We start from the raw sequence: 19,820 nt of genomic DNA, 5'->3' as shown, positions 1-19,820 counted from the left end.
CAGGAAATAAGACAAACGCATTACAGAAAAGTCTGCAGGAGCATCGCTAGCCCTGCTCTTTATGCCCCTTTGACCTATGACCCCCCATGCTGCTACGCCAGAGCCTCCATCATCACGGGTGCCCCCTGCTCTACACACGACACGGACCTCCCTTAGACCTCTTGCTCGGCCCCTTCCTTGCCTTCCATTCAGCTAGGACTTCACAGAGGATTTGGGCCAACAGCTGTTATTTGTCCAAACAGAGGCTCTGTGTGTGGACCTGCTGGAGGACTGCTGGAGGCGGGCGGCTGAAAGAGCCACCATCCTCTATACATGAGGCAATGATGCTTGTTATGTGACAGCATCCACTTGCCACATACACACTCCACATGCACTCTATGCCAAGCACTGTCCTGGGAATCTGTCTTGCTGTGGAGTTGCCACGGTCAGCAGTACTTGAAGATTTATGGATGTGGCTGAAGAACTGCAGCGGAATTTACAGCATTGACCCAACATCCATGTTTCTCAAAGTATAGTCCTGGACCACACAGAATTACCTGGAATTCCCATTGAAAATGAAGTTTCTTGGGCCTCAGACCTACCAGAATCAGAATCTCTGAGGGAAGCACCTAGGAATGTACATTTTTTAACAAGTCTCCTGAATGACTTTAGGCACCATGAAGTCTGAGAACACCTGTTACAGCTGCATAAAGGTTTCTATAACATTAGGATGTGAGTGGTCAGAGAAACTCACATTCTATGTTTAACTGCAGTACATACAGAAGCATAACAGTGACCATCTTGAGAGTTTCCAATATTTCTGTATCAATATTTTCAACATAACCTGGAACCCAAAGACATTCAAGTGGGTCCAAACCATCATAAGATGAAAAGCCACAGCTCTGTGCACACACGTGGGGTTGCAGCAGGGTGGGGGTGGGGGGCGCTGCGGCCGTGGGCGCACACTCACTCGTAGGGAATGCTTCTGAAAACGATGTGGTCCAGGAGGGTTATCTGCTCAGCCAGCTCCATGGCCGACAAGGTCTCGAAGCACTCGGCCTTCGGACAGTCCGTCTGCAAGAGATGAGGGCAGGGAATGGCACACACCTCGAAGCCAGGTACCCGTCAGCTCACTGCAGTTGCTGGAGTACAAAGTCCACCCCGGATTCCAGCTCTGAAGAAAATGGTGGAGCACTCAGAGATATCAGGCAGCATTAACATCATGGACCATGATGTTAAACGCTGAGCCAAATCTGGTCCCTTTTACACAGTTTCAGGGATAGAACATATAGTCCGGACCCCAGTTACCAGCTGTGGGCACAGTGCCTGCCTTTGCGAGGTTAAGTCTCACACATAATTAATTGTGCAGGATAAGACTATGGCTCAACTTACCAGCTGAATTATATCCTCTAGTTTTAGGTGGATGTCATCTTGATCATCTTGTGAAAGGGCCCTAAAAAAAGTCAAAATATCCTCCATGAAAAGAACATAGACAGGCCAGGAATGAAACGACAAAAATGCAGTTCAGTTTCCCCCAGGGTGGAAAGTCAGAGGGTTTGGGTCTACGAGACTGTGGGGACTTGTGTTGAAGACATGGGGTCCAGAAAACAGAAGATGCACATGTTAAAGGCAGAAGAAGATCATCAAGAGAGCTGACTTATAACAAGGAGTCAGCCCGTTGTACACAAAAGTGCTGTGTTAGTCACTCAGTCGTGTCCGACTATGGGACCCCATAGATGACGCCAGGCTCCTGTCCATGAAATTCTCCAGGCTAGAATACTGGAGTGGGTAGCCATTCCCTTCTCCAGAGCATCTTCCCAATTCAGGAATTGAATCTGGGTCCCTTGTACTAAAGGCAGATTCTTTACCATCCGAGCCACGAGGGAAGCCCAAGGTTGTAAGTAAAACACCCACCGTGAGAGCGAAGCAGAGGGTGACCTGGGGCTTTGCCTTACTGAGAGGACCTGCGCCAGGAATCCGGGCGCCCTGCACTGCTGGCAGTCACGGTTTCTAACAGGCTGAGTGCTCCGTCCACACTCCTCCAGCCCCTGCCCTGTCCCCCCCCCACCCCCGCACCGCTGGTGCTGAGGCAGAAGATGCAGAGCTGCCCCCTCCCCAGGCACAGGCAGACCAGAAGCTCAGGATAGTTTCCAAGTATCAAGAGTTTGAACAATGCCAGGCAAAGACCAGCAGGTAAACTCTTCCCTGTTGCTTCCCAGTTGGGCTTTCCCAAGACACATTTGGTCTTGTATCCATCCCCACACTTGGTGTTATTCAGCTGTTAGCCAATATATTTTTGATCAGTGACAAATGAATTAAAAGAATTCCTAAGTTAAGGCAGGTGCTGGTTTCAGAGTGAGAGTGATACTTCATGTCCGACAGAGTTCAGAGTCCAGGGTTATTTAATCCTGATTATATAACTTTTATCTGGACCAAACACTTTAGGTGTCCTAAAATGAAGGCACGATCATGTGTTAAAAGTATTAAAAAAATTTAAACACTGCCCAACTGTGTACCTGTCTGTTGGAGGATGCTAGTTTTAAAAAGCAACAATGATATGATATTCTGTTGTGTTCTGAATGGATTAAAACAAAACTATCCCCTTAAAAATACAAAATCAACTGAGGTGGGTAACTGTATGCCCATTATGTGCTAGGAACATGCTAACCATCTGACACACACTCTCTCCTGTATCATAAAAAATCGCTTTAAGTAAAGCTTTATTATATCCATTTTATAGATGAGGAAACAAAAGCTCAATGAAATGGACTAACTGGCCCAGGGTTTGGTTCAGTTTGCTTCCCTGTTGCTCTTGCTTGTCATGAGCAGGCTTATGAAAGGCACTGCTTCCAGAGTCCAGCATAGAACACACACCCAAAAAGGTCAGTTCCCTTTCCTCTGTCTTCCTTCTCTCCAACAAAAGCTCTAGGCTTCATTTTGATATTTGGCAAAACTAATACAATTATGTAAAGTTTAAAAATAAAATAAAATTAAAAAAAAAAAAAAAAGCTCTAGGCTATTTACAAGGGAGCAGAATCCTCCCAGCTCATAGGAGTGGCAATCCTCTTGCCTGCAATTAGCCATATCATTTGTGAGAAGAAAAAGTCACCATATGCTAAGGGGCAGATGAAGGTGAGGAAAAAATAAGTAAACACAACTCCTTCTCCAAAAACTGTTACCTCACACTTAAGGGTCAGACACAGGGGGAAAGCTCTTTCCCAAAGTGCATGTCATTCTTTCTACTGTAGCCTAGGTTCCTGGAGAGAGATCAGTGGCCACATAACTATGCGTCGCTGTGGAAAAGATCTTTTTTATGAGGTTGGGCAATATTCTTTACTTGGAAAGAAATGGTCCAGAAGTTATTTCACTTCTTTCAAATGTTCCTTTCCTCAGTGATCTTACTCTAATGTTCCAAGCTATGTCTGGTCCCATTAAGTTACCTAATATTTCTCTCTTCAAAAGAATCTCTGCTCTATAGATCAAAATAAAGGCTATCTCTTTCAAAAGGGCCCCTTAGAACAAAAGCTCTTAACCCTAGAGTATCACTAAATAATCTCTAAGGGTCCATAAACCTTTTTGAAATGACATACAAATGTGTGCATATATTCATGCATTTCTTTTTTGGGGGAGGATATGGCTTCCATTATATTCTTTTGGGGAATCTGTGATCCCCAACAAGATTAAAGATAACCATAGAAATGTATGCTGTTGCTGCTGCTGCTAAGTCACTTCAGTCATGTCTGACTCTGTGCGACCCCAGAGACGGCAGCCCACCAGGCTCCCCCGTTCCTGGGATTCTCCAGGCAAGAACACTGGAGTGGGTTGCCATTTCCTTCTCCAATGCATGAAAGTGAAAAGTGAAAGGGAAGTCGCTCAGTCGTGTCCCACTCTTAGCGACCCCATGGACTGCAGCCTACCAGGCTCCTCCATCCACGGGATTTTCCAGGCAAGAGTACTGGAGTGGGGTGCCATTGCCTTCTCCAATAGAAATGTATACTCTGCCATAAAACAGCATGTGACGTTGCTGTTTTACAAAAGATTTTTGTGTTATCATTAAGGAACCAGCCCCAGAATTTGATGCCCACCCATGAATTCATCAGTGATGGCAAGTTTTGAATTCTTAAGGTAGATGTGAACCAAGGAAATAGCTCAAAACAATGTAGAAATGTGTTTAATAAGTGAGGATGATCCAGCTGTCAAAAAACACTTTACACCAAAATTAGAAGTGACTATAAAGTAAAAAACTTAATGGATGATTATCTTTGAAGACATTCTCAAGCCAGGAGGTGAACAGACTCTGTCTAGTAAGAGAGGTAACCCCTGACAACCATTTGGAATAGGGGCAAGATGTCATTTTGGTGTAAAAGTTCTAATGGGTCTGAACAAAATAAATGCTATACATAAACACCCACACGTAAAATACTCTTGCTCTGAAACATGTAAACCTCCACATGTGAGTACCTAGCTTGATGTAAAAGTTTCACAGAAACACAGTCTCCTGAATTTCCTTTGATTCTGGTAAACTGATTCAATGAAACCAAGGAAACCATTTATCCTGGCCTGTTCATTTGAATATCTGGTTTACTGTATGAAACAATTTGAATAAAGTAGTTCTTCTTCAAAAAAGTCTGATACTACTAGGGTCTGTGTGAGGTTTGTGGGTCCCCTTGTCATGACTGAAGCCATTCCAGTTGACCATCCAGGAAGTCAATCATTGCTTCTTTTCATTCAGTGGCATGCTAGTTGTCTACAAAAAACTATACTACATAGATTCAGAAGCCAGCTAGTCAGACAACATTGGAGGAATATGAAAGTCTTCAGCAGAGGTTTTTATTCACAATCAGGGCCATAACACTACTGATGCCAATCAAGCTTCTTCATCATAAAGTAACCCCCATGACACTGTGTGAGGTGGGGATGGTTCGTCACAGAAAGTTTTCACTGTACTGTATTAATGTATCATGCATTTAAATACATGTGTCATGGCTCACTGTTATATGACTTGAATACATATAAATCTTTAATATCAGGACTTTTTTTTTTTTTTTACCTTTCCCAATCCTAACATATTCACTGGGAGGTATGTTCAGAAAAGTTCCTGTCGGATGTGAAGGCTTCCCTAACTCTGTCCAGTTCCAATAGAGGATGGATTTGCTTAGTCTTCTGACTACTTTGGAGTTTGATGAGTACTCTGGGATCCTGGGTTTCTATCATGCAGTATGATCATTTTAATATTTGTGGACCTATAATGCAATACCAGGAGAAAAAAAAACTAAGAGGAAGTGGGATTATGCAAGTTTTACAGCTAGAAAATTTCCCCTTCAAATGCAGAAATCATGTAGTCTTAAAAACAGAGTCAAGAGCACCGGCCTCTGCCCTTGAAGCGTTCCACACCCTCTGGGCTGCTTGCTTGCTGCTGTGACTGGATGCCTGGGTCCATGGCATGGCCTGCCTCAGACTGCTCCTCCCCACCTTGTGAATGGGTTAATCTCATGTTGCTACTGGGACCTACCAGACCACCTCATCCTTCCCATGCTTTCTCAGGCATGACTTTCCTTCCTCCCAGGCTTCCTTGAGCCCATTGCTATCCATGCTCTGACACACTTTTTAAAGGCAGCTGTCCACAAATGCAATGAAATGTTTATTACTAAATTCTCTCGGTTTCAGCTGAAAGTAATTCCCTGTTTATTTTCAAATTAAGAAATGAACAGGAAAATCTTCACACTTTTCAGAGTTGTTAAATAATCCTTTTGCTTTCTGTTTCTTTCTCCTATACCCCACACTTTCTTTTTCATAAAGAGATTCCATGAACGATAACATTCCTTCAATTGATGGTTCTATCTAGGTCTTACTTCCTACTATGCTTTCTAATTATTCTAATATGATTTTTAAAAACATAAATTTCACACACATAAGTATTTGATATGGAAAATTATCAAAAACCCTAAAAACAAATCTATGATGTATTCCTCCTATAATCACAATCTCATGTGCCGGGGCTGCTGCTGCTGCTGTTGCTAAGTTGCTTCAGTCGTGTCCAACTCTGTGCAACCCCACAGACAGAAGTCCACCAGGCTCCCCCGTTCCTGGGATTCTCTAGGCAAGAGCACTGGAGTGGGTTGCCATTTCCTTCTCCAATGCATGAAAGTGAAAAGTGAAAGGGAGGTCGCTCAGTCGTCTCCGACTCCTACCGACCCGATGGACTATATAGCCTACCAGGCTCCTCCATCCGTGGGATTTTCCAGGGATCCTCAAACATGATGCAAGTGGAATGAATTATTTGGCAGGAGAAATTCAATCAAATACCAGTTGTTTTCTTGTAGCAGGGTTTACTGCACAAATCTATTCACTAGCTTGTTGGGAAGATAAGTTAGTGCCCCAGAGGCTCAGCTGACCCAGACTAGGACTCAGGATCTGGCTGTTGGCTCAGCTGATGGGCTGGTGACCGACCAGTATCTGTATCTGTCGGCTTCCGTTGATAAGTCCCTATGTTAAGGGCTAAACAAAGGCTTTTGTTTTGGGTTCATGGGAAGAAAGATGGTCAGAAGTGGGAGAATGGACAGGGGAGTGTAACATCTATTTCCTGCTAGGCTCCATGAGTGACTTTTGAATTCTTACAGTGAAACATGTGGAACTAAGAAAGACATGGGAAGAGCTGTTTTCACAAAAGACAGAGACTCTGGGTTGAGGGAGGCTGCTCTGGGGCCCAGGGGGCACAGGGACGGGGCAGGTGGCGTCTTTCTCAGCTTTTCAATAGGGAAATGGTAACTTCACAAGACTGCAGGCAGCATCTCCACAGAAACTGTGGCAGTGCTGGAAGGGGTCTCCCTCAAATGGCCTGGGAGCTGTGAGCGTGAATAAAGGTGCTGAGGCAGAAAAATCACTGGGTTCGTTCCTGAGCACATTTCTTGGGACTTTCAGAACACCTGGAAAGACTCTACAAGAAGCTGGAATTCTGCATGGGCAGCTAGGAGGCACCCCATCGGTGGAATTGCTTTTTTTTTTTTTTAACTTGTTTTTTTCTTTTACAAAATAGTAGTAAGTAGGTTATGACTGTGGAAGTTGCTTTGGTAACAACTTTGAGATATAATTCATATACCAAACAATCCACCCATTTAAAGTATATATTTAATGATTTTTTAATTGCATTCACTTGTTGATTTATTTACTATTGTAAAATATTAAATTAGTTTTTTAATTGAAGTATAGTTGATCTATAATATCGTGTTAGTTTCAGGTATACTACTGCTATGCTGCTAAGTCACTTCAGTCGTGTCCGACTCTGTGCGACCCCACAAACGGCAGCCCACCAGGCTCCCCTGTCCCTGGGATTCTCCAGGCAAGAATACTGGAGTGGGTTGCCATTTCCTTCTCCAATGCGTGGAAGTGAAGTCGCTCATCGTGTCCAACTCTTAGCGATCCCATGGACTGCAGCCTACCAGGCTCCTCCGCCCATGGGATTTTCCAGGCAAGAGTACTGGAGTGGTGTGCCATTGCCTTCTCCAAGGTATACTACAGTATAGGGATTTAATATTTTTGCAGATTATATTCTACTATAGGTTTTCAAAATTATTATGATGTCTTTTCTATAGATACGATAACGAAGCTCAAGGCAAGTTGAGTTTGACTAAAGATCTAGCCTGGTTTTACTTGGGCTGTAGAGCCCTGACAGCAGAAACTATTTTTCCCAAGAGTCAGTGCTTTATAATAATAACAATGCCTGTAGCAGTAACATGAGTGCTAAGTATGTTTCAGGTATAACCTCTTCACACATATTACATCACGTGATTTTCACAACAACCCCATGAGGTAGGTATTTAGAGTCCCGCTTTATAAATGAGAAAAATTAGGTTAAGATTGACTAAGAAACTCGACAGTTATTAGTGGTTGAACCAAGATTTAAACCTGTGACCCCCTGCAAAAGCTAGAATCAGACGGCTAGATGTCACAGTCCCAGGCTGACCATCTACTAAAATTTCCACTCGTTACTGGTCTTACACCTCTAATTCTTAGGTCACTTATTCAGGACAAAAAATTGTACATCTAAAGCCTGATGACTAATAAAGACCTGGGATGGTAAATAAAGTTCGTCTGAAGTAGAAGTGCCAGTCAGCTGAGTTCTGAGCTCACCTGCGGGCACAGGCAGAGAGTGCTCAGGATTGATCGGTGATGCCTGGCATGGGTGCTGGGAGGGGAGAAGCAACACAAAGGCCTCAAATTGCCCAGGCCTGACAGCCTTTCCAGTCTGATCACCTCCATTTTCCTGCCAGCTATTTGGTCAAACGTCACTAGGGGTCCACACTTCCAGAACCTAGTTTTCAATCATCCATGCTTTAAATACAAAGAGCATAGCCAACAGTTTATACAAAGAGAAGAACAGCAGTCACTCAAAGACGTAACCGCTCATCCACCGACACCAGGCTTTATCTGAAGATGTATTTAGAACTTTAAAATCTGAAGATAGCATAGTAACAGAGTCTCAAAGTTTACTGAGATGTTTTCATAGAATGGAAAAACTGAAGACCCTTAACGGCTTCCTCAGCTCAGTTCAGTTCAGTCACTCAGTCGTGTCCGACTCTTTGCGACCCCATGGACTGCAGCACGCCTAGGGCTGCCCTAAACAAGTACAACAAACAAAGTGACTGGAAACAACAGAAATTCACTGTCTTAGTGTTCTAGAGGCTCGAAGTCCAAACACAAGGTGTCGGCAGAGCCATGCTCCCTCTGAAACCTGCAGAGGAATCCCTCCTTGCAGGGGTCCCCAACCTCCGGAATCTAATGCTTGATGACCTGGGGTGCAGGTGATGTAATAATAATAGAAGTAAAGTGCACAATAAATGTAATACCCTTGAATCATCCTGAAACCATCCCCACCCTACCCCACCCTCAGTCTGTGGAAAAACCGTCTTTCAAAAAAACCAGTCCCTGGTAGCAAAAAGGTTGGGGACCGCAGCTTCCTTGCTTTTCCCCAGCTTTTGAAAGTTTTCCAGCAATCGTTGGCACTCTCTGGCTTGCAGCTGCATTACTCCAAGCTCTGCTCCATCTCCACACGGCCTTCTTTCTTTTGGAGAGGTCTCCAAAAGCACGATGGATTCAGTTAAACTGGATTCTCCTCTACACACAAGCATTCAGGATAATGAAGAAACAATAGAGCCAAGCATAGAAGAAAGGAAGGGTTCTTTCCACTGCAGATGCAGAGGGAGCTAAAAGTCAGAATGGTATAAAGGAGGAGCAGGCACCAGGCTTCCTACCCCACGCAGGGACAGACACACAGCCACAAGTGAGCTGGAAGCTGTAACTGAAGTGTCCGCACAGAGACACTAATGGCTGCCCTCTTCATGTAGAATGGACTGGAAAAAGCTCACTCATCAGTTCAAGGAGGCACGAGAAAGTCTGTTACCTGCCTGGCCGCTGGGTGTAATGGGACACAAGCAGCCTCTAGCGCAAAACCCAAAGTTGAAGACTTTGTCACACACAAGTGCAGGGTCTGAATTCATACAACCTGCAGGATGTGGAAATCTCCACCTAAGAAGCCGACGGTAGGGACCTCCCTTGTGGTCCAGTGATTAAGAATCCACCTTCCAACACAGGAGATGCAGGTTAGATCGCTGGTTGGGGAACTAGGGTCGCACGCGCCTCTGGGCAACTAAGCCTGGGTGACGTAACTACTGAGCCCACGCCCCACAACTAGAGAGCATGCGCGCTGCAATGAGCATGCGTGTCGCAACTAAGACGCGCTGCATTCAAAAAAAAAATAATAATAATATTAAAAACGAAGACACTGATGGTAAAATTGGTTCGGGACCAGTGAAATAAGCGAAGAAAATGTATAGCTGCTCTATGGTGGCACAGCCACAAGCCAGCTACACGAGACTCCTACAGAAATGGTACAAACCACCACCCCCAGTAACCACGAGTGTGTGATAAACAGAACACACATGAGGGAAAAACACCTCTGCAACACCCGCCGGACCCTCAGGAGACCATCCTCCCGGCTTTTGGTTCTACAGTAAACTACTGTCTGCCACACAGACAGGAGCAACTGTCCTGCACACAGGTATGTCGCCCAGACTAAAGTCTTCCCAAGGGAGCTTTACCAGTGAGGACAGAACTGTAGCTGTGCTTCAGAAGTCTAATACACGTCCTTCCCGACTGAGAGGATCCCATCATCTTGAACACAGCACAAATCAGCCAGGGTGATTAACAGGCACCCACAAGTGCTTTTACCTTAGGATGTTCGCTGTGGCTTTCCGTTCTTGGGGAAGAAGATCTGGGTCTCGTAAAACTTCTTCTAGCAAATTTAAGACGTTCATCTTTAGTTCATTGTTGAGTTCAAAGTCCTAAAAAATGAAGTGGATTTTTAAGATTTTAGTTCCGAAGGGTTTAGCTCCATGACACATGACACCATTCCTCATAACAAATTCTCTAGAAGCTACATATGGAAATTAAAATGTATGGAAACTAGACGCTTCCCCCTCCTGGGATCCTGACTTAATTGGTTTGGGGTGGGGCCCTGCTGACAGGCTTCCTGGGCTGTACTGTGCTCAGTCCTGTCCAACTCTTTGCGACCCCATGGACTGCAGCCCATCAGGCTCCTCTGTCCATGGGATTCTCCAGGCAAGAATACTGGACTGGTTTGCCATTTCCTTCTGCAGGGGATCTTTCCCACCCAGGGATCGAACTTGGGTCTCCTGCACTGCAGGCAGATTCTTTACTATCTGAGCCACCAGGGGAGCCCTGAGAGACAGGAATTCCTCAAAGGATGTGTGCTTCCCTTATCCTGGAGCACTGCCTTCTCCCCAGGTTTATTTCTGTTCATCTTTCAGGGTGAGGAGGTGATGTACTTTATCCTAGGAGCCTTCCTGAGTTGACCCGAAGCCACGGAGAGCTTGTTCTCAGTGTTCCCATGATGCACTCTGTCATAACTCACTGTACTGTAAGGGCTGATTTAATTGTCTGTTTGCCCATTGGTCCATGAGTCAGTAGCTGGGGCACAGCAATAGCTTTTAAAAAAAAAAAGCTTTTTCAAAGTATAAATTCTGCAATTAACTTCAATACAGGTATGCTAAAGAATAAACGATACACACCCATGAGGCCGTGTCAAACAAACATAGGAGTGATCATGAAAGGGCACCCACCTGGCAAAGGTGAGTAGGACCACATGCACACCAAAATGAATGAGAGTAGTAAGTAATACCCAGCCGAGTCAAAACAACTTGCAAGCCCCTACTAATGCCCACAAACACATAAATAGACACATACATGAAGAGGGCAGAAGAGAAAATTATTCTTTACAGTGGACTTCCAATAAATATAAAGGAATATGAGTTAGAAAATCACCATTTTTGACCAAAGCAGTAGTAACTTATCAGGTAAGGATCATGAATAGATGCCACAATTTATACGGAAACAGAATTAATAGTGTCGAGTACCCTCTCCCCTGCAACACCACCATTAGAAATGATTAAATACAAAGGGAGAATCTGACAGATGGCACCTGAACCCAGTGATCAGTTACTGTCACAGGAATGGAGCAAACCAACATCATGGGCCCACAAATGTAATGTTCTGTGAAGAATCATCATTTAGTATTTTTGCCCCAAATGCATAATCTCACACTTGCATTATGAGGAGGCACTAGCCTGCACATTGCAAAAATGCTAATGTCATCAAAGACAAAGAAACTAAGAAATTGTTCCTGTTTGAAGGACACCAAAGGCACCACAGATAATGCAAGAGGTGAGCCTGGATTAGATCCAGGATCGAGGGGGAAATGCTACACAGGGCATTACTGCAACAGTTTAGAATTATGTACCAGTTGAGAGCATCCTATCCATGTTACATTGTCCTGAATTTGATCACTTTGCTGGGGCTATTTAAGAGCAGGTCCCTGGGGGAGAGGGGAGGAGCGAGAGAAAACGTGAGAAAGGGATGGGGAAAGAATACACATGTGGTAAACATGTGAGCCATTAGTGACTCCAGATGTGTAGCCACACCTTTTATTTTATTCCGGCATTTTCTCTTGATTTGAAATTTTCAAAAAGTTAAGGTCAAGTTTTTTCACACTCTTTTATTGTATGTATTCTTGTAAAACATGGACAGCATCCTGGCAGCATCCTGGGATTATCAGGTACTCAGAGATAAACTGAACGCCGCCACACCTTGCTTTCAGATCTGACTCTGACGGACTGTCTTCGCACGTGCAGCATATGGTTTACTTTCCCTACTACACAAAGTTACTCATTATGAGTACATTTTAACTTTAGAGAAAGTAATTTTGAAGCACTACATTCTGATTTCTTTTAAATGATTAGAGAAAATACTGCTCATTGCAATGGATCCAATAAAAAAGCATACTTTTACTATACTAAGTTCCTTCGGTAGTGTCTGACTCTTTGCAACCCTGTGGGCTGTAGCCGGCCAGGCTTTTCTGTCCATGGGAAGAATACTGGAATGGGTTGCCATGCCCTCCTCCAGGCATCTTCTTGGCCCCGGGATTGAACTGGTGTCTCTTATGTATCCTGCATCGGCAGGCGGGTTCTTTGCCACTAACACCACCTGGGAAGCCCATATTTAGTAAATTGGGGGCATAAAGTCCATAATTTCACAAATTATAGACAATACAAAAGCCTAATTTAACCTGAATTGAATATTTGTGAACCTCAGTTTGGTGAAAAAGTGTCATTAATTTTTCTCAGTATTTCCCTTTCACTGTTTGACAATCAGTACCACTTCCTCAGGAGCAGGAGCCACTAGGGTCCAAGCAACACCTTCAGATGATACGTTTTCCTAAAATTTCACCTACTTTTTGCCCAACAACTTCTTGACTATTGATTTTATTTTTAAAATGTATGCAAGGAAAAGAGAGTAATATCTTGCTGCTCTTTTTGTCCTTTGTCCTCCTCCTCCCACCATTTCAAATGTAATGGGAGTGACGTTTGTAAACAGCTAATGATCTCACCTACCCCAGTCTTCATGCACTACCAAAGGATTTCTCAGCCATCCAGCATCTTTGCTTAATGAATGTTTGATACTTATTATTGTGATGACTGAGTCCTGGAGCTATGTTGAATCTCTCAATGATGCAAATAATCTGATTATCATAAATGGATTAGTGTGAAGGACATCAAGCCGGTGTTTGGACCTCGCTGGGGGCTAATTACTGGCTTAATCAACAAGCATTCTCCAGTGCCGACTGTGCCCATTCTGGGCTCAACAGCGGGAACACTTCTGAGACCCCAGGAAGGCAAGTTGTGTGAAGAAAGGTCTTGTTAAGGAAAAGAGAATGTAATTTGATTATTCTGAGCTCTGGGAAGACTAGCCTAAGAGAGACCTTTGCAAACGTGGTGAAATCTGCCCAGACAGTATCTGAAGTGTGATGAATGGTTACGGGTGAATACTCACTTTGCTCATGTAGCTAATATAAAGCAGGTTAGCTAATGATGCTGCTGCTGCTAAGTCGCTTCAGTCATGTCCGACTCTGTGGGACCCCAGAGATGACAGCCCACCAGGCTCCCCCGTCCCTGGGATTCTCCAGGCAAGAACACTGGAGTGGGTTGCCATTTCCTTCTCCAGTGCATGAAAGTGAAAAGTGAAAGGGAAGTTGCTCAGTCGTGTCCCACTCTTAGCGACCCCATGGACTGCAGCCCACCAGGCTCCTCCGTCCATGGGATTTTCCAGGCAAGAGTACTGGAGTGGGGTGCCATTGCCTTCTCCTAGCTAATGATGGCTAAGTACAAAACAAGAATTTTCACTCAGAATTTTCCTTTACACTTGCACAGGCTTTTATCATGTTCAAAATGACCTCCTGTGTTTGATTTCAGCCCTTCCTCAGCCGATCCAGGGGCAGGCAAGGTGGGAACCATAAACCCGGTTCACACCCAGGCCACTGAGGCTGATGGATGTGATCACATGGGGTGAAATGAGGCCCTTAAGGACATGGCCGTGTGGGGACAACACTGATCTTCCATCTTATTTCCACCTGCGCTTCTCAAACTGTCCGGTGCCCACGAATCACGGCAGATTCTGGTGCAGAAGGTCTGGAATGGGGACTCAGATTCTACTTTTCTAAGGACCTCCTGGGTTTTGCTGCTCACACTCTGAGTAGCAAGACTGGGCCACTTAAAAAAATCATGCAAAAAGCAGCTCCTCAAAACCTTAGTGAAAAAAATCGGAATCTTCTGATGTACAACCTAGAACGTAATTTTTTCTTTTTTTTACCAGAGCATGTAAAATGCAGAATTGGCCATTCAAAAATCCCTGTTAAAAACAGTACCTACTATCAAAAGAAATCTGGGGACTTCCCTGGTGGTCCAGTGGCTAAGACTTTGCACTCCCAGTGCAGGGGGCCTGGGTTCAATCCCTGGTCAGGGAACTAGATTCCACATACTGCAAGTGAAGATCCAGCACGTGCAACTGAGACCCAACACAGCCAAATAAATACTAAAAAAAAAGAAATCTGAAACATCTAAAAGGCACATGCAGTAAACAGGAGGTAGATTATTTAAACAGGAGGTAGGCAATAGACAGTAAGTTTGCCTAACAACCATTTTGTAATTTATCTAGAATCTCATTTTTGGCTACATTTCCCCAGGTCCTGAGATGGGAAACCAGAATGAATACTGGGTGTTGGAAGGACACTGGCTCCTTCTCAAAGGCAGCAATAATGACGCCCACAAGGTGGCGCTCCTGGGTCGCCTGGCTCCCCGGGAGTCCGCAGCGCCTTTCCCAGACCCGCCGGCGGGTGTCAGCGAGCCAGGCCTGAGCCTGGGAGCTTTCAGGGAAGATCAGCAAACATCACGGCACCCAAGAGGACCTGCAGTCATTACAACAACAGCTTACTTAGGTTAGTTTTTGTTTTCCAATTCACGAAGCAGGGTTGAGGAGACTGAAGGCTGGAAAAAAGAAACCAGTCTGCTTTCAAAGGCGGAGAGCCCAGAAAATGTGAGACTTTTAACACTTCAGTCTCTAAAAAGGAGACTACAGCTCTTGTTCTTTCAACAGGCACTGAGCATCTTAGCATCTGGGGCTTTAGGGAAGACAGCCAGCCAACAGAAGTGGGCGCACAGAGCAGATATTAACCAATAAAATCCAGGGAGAGGGGCTTAACAAGGGGCATCTGAAGGTGCCCACTGAGTCTTAGGAGAGGGGCGGCGTCTGGGAGCCCCCTGTAAAGAGGTGACAGCTTAAGGAGGGTGTCAAAGAGTGCAGTGTAACACATAACACATGCTTAGGAACAAAAAGTTACCAACAGATGACGCTAGAACCCTCCTGGTAAGCTATTAGGACTTATGGACATTTTACCGAGACCTTACAGACTCAACTCAAACACACTAAAAATTCCTGGGAGAGTCAATACTTTCTCTAGGTTACTGAACAACTCCTGAGGTAATCATCACAACTAAGACTTAAGAGTTTGCCACAGGCTAGATGATATTTTAATCGCTCTATTATCTACTTCAACCCTCAACAGCAACAAGTTACAATCATTATTACTCCCATGTCACATATGAGGGAGTCAAAGTACTAAGTATCTCGTCCCAAGTCACACAGGTGGCAAGTGGCAGACCCAGGACTCAAACACAGGTAATGCTGGCTAAAACCTGAGTTTTTTAACTGCTATACTCTTCAAAGAAGCAGTTATCAGTGAAGCTGTCTTGGCCTGAAAGACACATCTCGACAGCATTACCATGCTGATCCCGAACCACCTTCCATCTACAGTAACAATGATTTGAGACATAGATCTTGAGACTCAGGTTTGTATGAATAAGACTAGATCATATAACAGAAAAATCAGTTTCTCTGGCACTTTAAAACTAACCCCTGTTGATAGTTTGGGCATCTTGGAAATGACATTCATTCTTGCAGGAGAATAGAATATAATATACCACATATGGCCAAGGGAACTCTAGGACACTGGGAAAGTCTGATTCAATAAGCACAGTTTGGGGGTAAAGAGAATTATGAGAGTAATCTTCTCATTGTAATCAATACAGTGTATTCCTAACAGTGGCCAGAATTTTTAAAAAGAAAGTGGAAATACTGCAGAGTGGAGTAAAATCACATAGATAATTTTAATGGATTGAAGGGTCATAAAGAAGGGGCCTTGGGTGTGCTAGGCTCAAAAATAAGAGCCTAAAGTTTGACTTCACGATTTTCAATGCAAAGCTACTGTTTCCTGTTGTCTTTGACTACAGAAGATGAATTTTTTTTACTTGAAATTGTGATGTAGATTTAGGTTAGATCCAGGCCATTTTGTCAAATGGGAAACTGAGCCAAAGATGCTGACTGATCTTCCCAAATCTATTCAAATCACCCTGGAGTCTTCGGTGAACGCCATGGATGTTAGTGAACTAAAGATAATAAGCTGTCAACCCCTATGGATTTCAGCTCTTTTGAGGGGAACCTTTATTTAGAACTTCAGTATTGACACCCGATCCTCGGGGAGACTGTGCTGGATAAGGGACCCTGCATAGTACCTGGGTTGTCTTGTCCACTCGCCACCACCCTCGTCTGCCTGCCTTCTCACCACCTCTGGGCAACCATGACTCTGAATTGGGGTTTCTCCCTGGAAAAGTGAAAGGTATAGAGTTTTCCAGAATGTCTCATCAATAAACTGCAAGAATATTTTAACCACCTCTTTGTTCACACTACAAAGAGAACAGCCTAGTTGAAATTTTAAAGAAAGGGCATTAAGTGTGGAAGAGAACCCTACAAAAATACCATAGTAACACTAAACTCTCTATAGTACCTGCTCAACACTTACTAATTACTCATAAGGTTGAGAATCTTCAAAGAGGAACGGAATATATAAGAAATGTATGCCTGACCATCATGTAGGAGTTTATGAACCAGGAAAAGGTAGTATATTCCAGATATCATTAACCCCCAGATTTGGTAAGCATGCATGTGCCTGGTGGGTCCTCAATTATTTGTCGGATGAATGGATAAACGTTCTTGGGAGTGTTCTTAACTTTGAGACAAGTGATAATAAGCTACCTAATTTTTCTTAAACTGGCGGTTTGGGAAATTAGTTTAGCAGATGTGAAGTGGGAGGCTACGAGGAGAAGGCACAATGCGAAATGTGGAAGATATGTTAGAACAAAAATAACTGGGGAGAGGCAAATGGCAATGAATGACACCAACTCAGCGCGAAGGAAAAAGCTATGCAGAAAATCATTTATTCCATCATTTTCTAACAAATGACTCTGCATGTGAATGACTTGCTAAAATGCAGCCTCTAGACCTGAACAGCTGTGCTTAGAAGAATTTTAAATACTGCCCTACAACCTTGAAATCCGATAGCTCCTGAGCCTACATCTCTAAGCTTCAAGAGAGAATCAGCCAGTTTAAAAGCATTTCTCAGGAAAAAAAAGAGAATTTTTCCACATGCTGTGTTTTCCATTGGTTTCTAGATAGGTGTTAACTGATATGGAATTGTCTCTTTCAAGATAATGGCAAGGTTCAGAGGGAGAAAGAAAAGTGTGGAAGAGCCTGGTTTTAATCCTGATTTTGTAACTTTCTTAATTAAAGAAGGCCACATGCCAGGAAAATTTAACTTGAATAAAAACCTTACCAAAATGCTAGAATGTATTCTAAGCTATGCTTTGTCCTCCCTTCCTGGATTCATGAGAGGGGAAAAGACTGATAAGGAAAGCTGGTAGGTTTTCCCCACAGAGAAGACAGACTCAGAGTCACAGGAATCTGGTAGAATTAGAACCTTCAACGTCAATCCAGAGAGAAACGTTACCCGAGCAGATGAGACGATATAGGTGGGTGACTCTGGGGAGCAGAGTTGGGAGGAAAGAAACACAAAAGCAAAAGTCAGCAGGTGAGACAAGATCTTGGACCCGAATGAACCATCTGATGCACCAGTGTTAAGCGGGCTCCTGCAAGTCCTAAGGTGACTGACAGTAATGCAGGCTCACGGGTCCTGAGGACCTGATGGCACACCGTGGTCTCCTGAAACACTTCCAAGACCCAAGAATGATTACGAGCATGTGGAATGCAAACCGGGAAAAATGAGGATCCCCACAGCACCTGTAATCAGAAAACTCTATAGCAGAGATACGAACCTATCAAAGGACATACAGTCCCTTGTGTGCTTCTCTGAATTTTCTCTGTCAGTGCAATCCATCCTCAAAAGGTTAAAGAATCCCACTAGTTCTACAGGGAAAACTACAGTTCTGTCTCGGCAACTAATGGAAACTGAAAATAAGTTCCATTTAAGACATCTTCTTTAACTCTTAATTCTATTTCACACCGACTTAAATAAATCCTGATGAAAATGTCTTGCCAAGCATTTTTTAAAAGACAAGCATGGAAAGCTTAAGGAGAGTTTAAAGGATAACAATATGGATGCATAAAAGATAAGAAAAAGCTCAGTAAGCAGTTCAAGGAACAAGAATCTTGTTTGCCTGGACCACAGAAAGAGTTAAGATCTATCCTCAAGCTTAAAAGAAAAAAAGAGAGAACCCATATTTATCAGCTAGTAGTTTCTTATATATTTTCTAGAGCAGTCTGACAAATCATTCCTTTCTGTAGAAGAACCCTACAGATCATTTGGTCAAGTTTACAAATTTACAGAAAACACACACTGGAATCCAAACTAGAATTCAGGTTTCTGGATTTTGTTCCTCATGTGAGTCTTTTTTGACCCAGAAACTAAAGTGAAATGCAATGCCCAGGGCAGTCTATTCTGAGGGGAGGAGAGGACAATGTCGATAACCACAACAACAAAATTCAGCAGGATCAAACACCCACTGATGAATGTAAGTACCAGCCTACATGTTCAGGAAATCAGAAGGAGTGAAAAGGACGTTGCTATCCTAATTAAATTAGATTCAGCATTCTCTATTTGGCTGCCTTTATGGGAAGTCTTGGGCTTCCTTGGTGGCTCAGCGGTAGAGAATCTGCCTGCCAATGCAGAAGATACGGGTTCGATCCCTGGGTCAGGAAGATCCCTTGGAGAAGGAAATGGCAATCCATTCCAGTATTCTTTCCTGAAAACTCCCATGGACAGAAGAGCCCGACGGGCTACAGTCCATGGGGTCGCAAAGAGTCAGACAGGATTGAGCAACTAAGCAACAGCAACAAATGGCCAAGTCTGGGCTTGTGAATAAACCCTGGTTTGCACCTGGTGGATGTTGAGATTTCTTAGCTTAGACATTTAGAGGCCAGAGGTGGTAGTGTGGACAGCTAGAAGCAAATCGGGACCAATTAATAAGGATGAGACTAACATAAAAACTATGCCCATGGATTATCTTTCTATTTGGTGGTTTTTATAAAAGCATTTACAAGGCTGAGGTAATACACACTAATTTACCATTAAAAATAAATATTTCAGAGACTTCCCTTGTGGTCCAGTGTTTCAGAATCCACCTTTCAACGCAGGGGACGTGGGTTCTATCCCTCATGGAACATTAAGATCCCACATGCCTTAGCGCATGTGCGGGCTTGCCAAGCCTGCAATTACTGAGCCTTACTGCCGCAACTAAGACGTAGTGCGGCCAAAATAAATAAATATTTTTAAATATTTCATAGCTTCCAGCATCTCACAATGTGACTGAATTCTCTCTTCCTGTTCCTGGCATCCCCATCAGAACCCACAGGCAGGGCAAGGCCTAGGAGCCTCCCTGTACTACCTGAGCGATGAGGCCACATCCTAACCTACCTGGGATACTGGTGGGATGTCTGGGGTCCTGAGGCCTTGAAAACAGCAGGGGTTTTTCTGGCCTGTGACCTTGGACAGCACCCCCACTCCCGCCCTGGCAGTGCCCTGGGGAGACTGGTACGGGAGCCGGCTAATCACTGTCTGAATGCAGGAGGCACAGGAGTGGCTG

General features: G+C 44.0%; 1 protein-coding gene across 2 annotated transcripts in view; it reads right to left on the bottom strand.

Annotated features, from left to right (window-relative positions):
- RASGRF2 (Ras protein specific guanine nucleotide releasing factor 2) overlaps positions 1 to 19,820 on the bottom strand; it is a 265,280-nt gene that overhangs the window by 22,135 nt on the left and 223,325 nt on the right. For both annotated transcript variants that reach the window (XM_002689373.7, XM_024995302.2), the window contains exons 19-21: positions 10,207 to 10,319; positions 1,372 to 1,432; positions 950 to 1,053 (exon numbers count right to left, since the gene is read on the bottom strand). In XM_002689373.7, coding sequence (XP_002689419.4) covers positions 950 to 1,053; positions 1,372 to 1,432; positions 10,207 to 10,319 — 278 coding nt within the window. The remainder of the gene's footprint in view (positions 1 to 949; positions 1,054 to 1,371; positions 1,433 to 10,206; positions 10,320 to 19,820) is intronic.

This window comes from Bos taurus, chromosome 7 (genome assembly GCF_002263795.3).
Source record: "Bos taurus isolate L1 Dominette 01449 registration number 42190680 breed Hereford chromosome 7, ARS-UCD2.0, whole genome shotgun sequence".
Classification (NCBI taxonomy): Eukaryota; Metazoa; Chordata; class Mammalia; order Artiodactyla; family Bovidae; genus Bos; species Bos taurus.
This window is presented reverse-complemented; position numbering and strand designations above follow the sequence as displayed.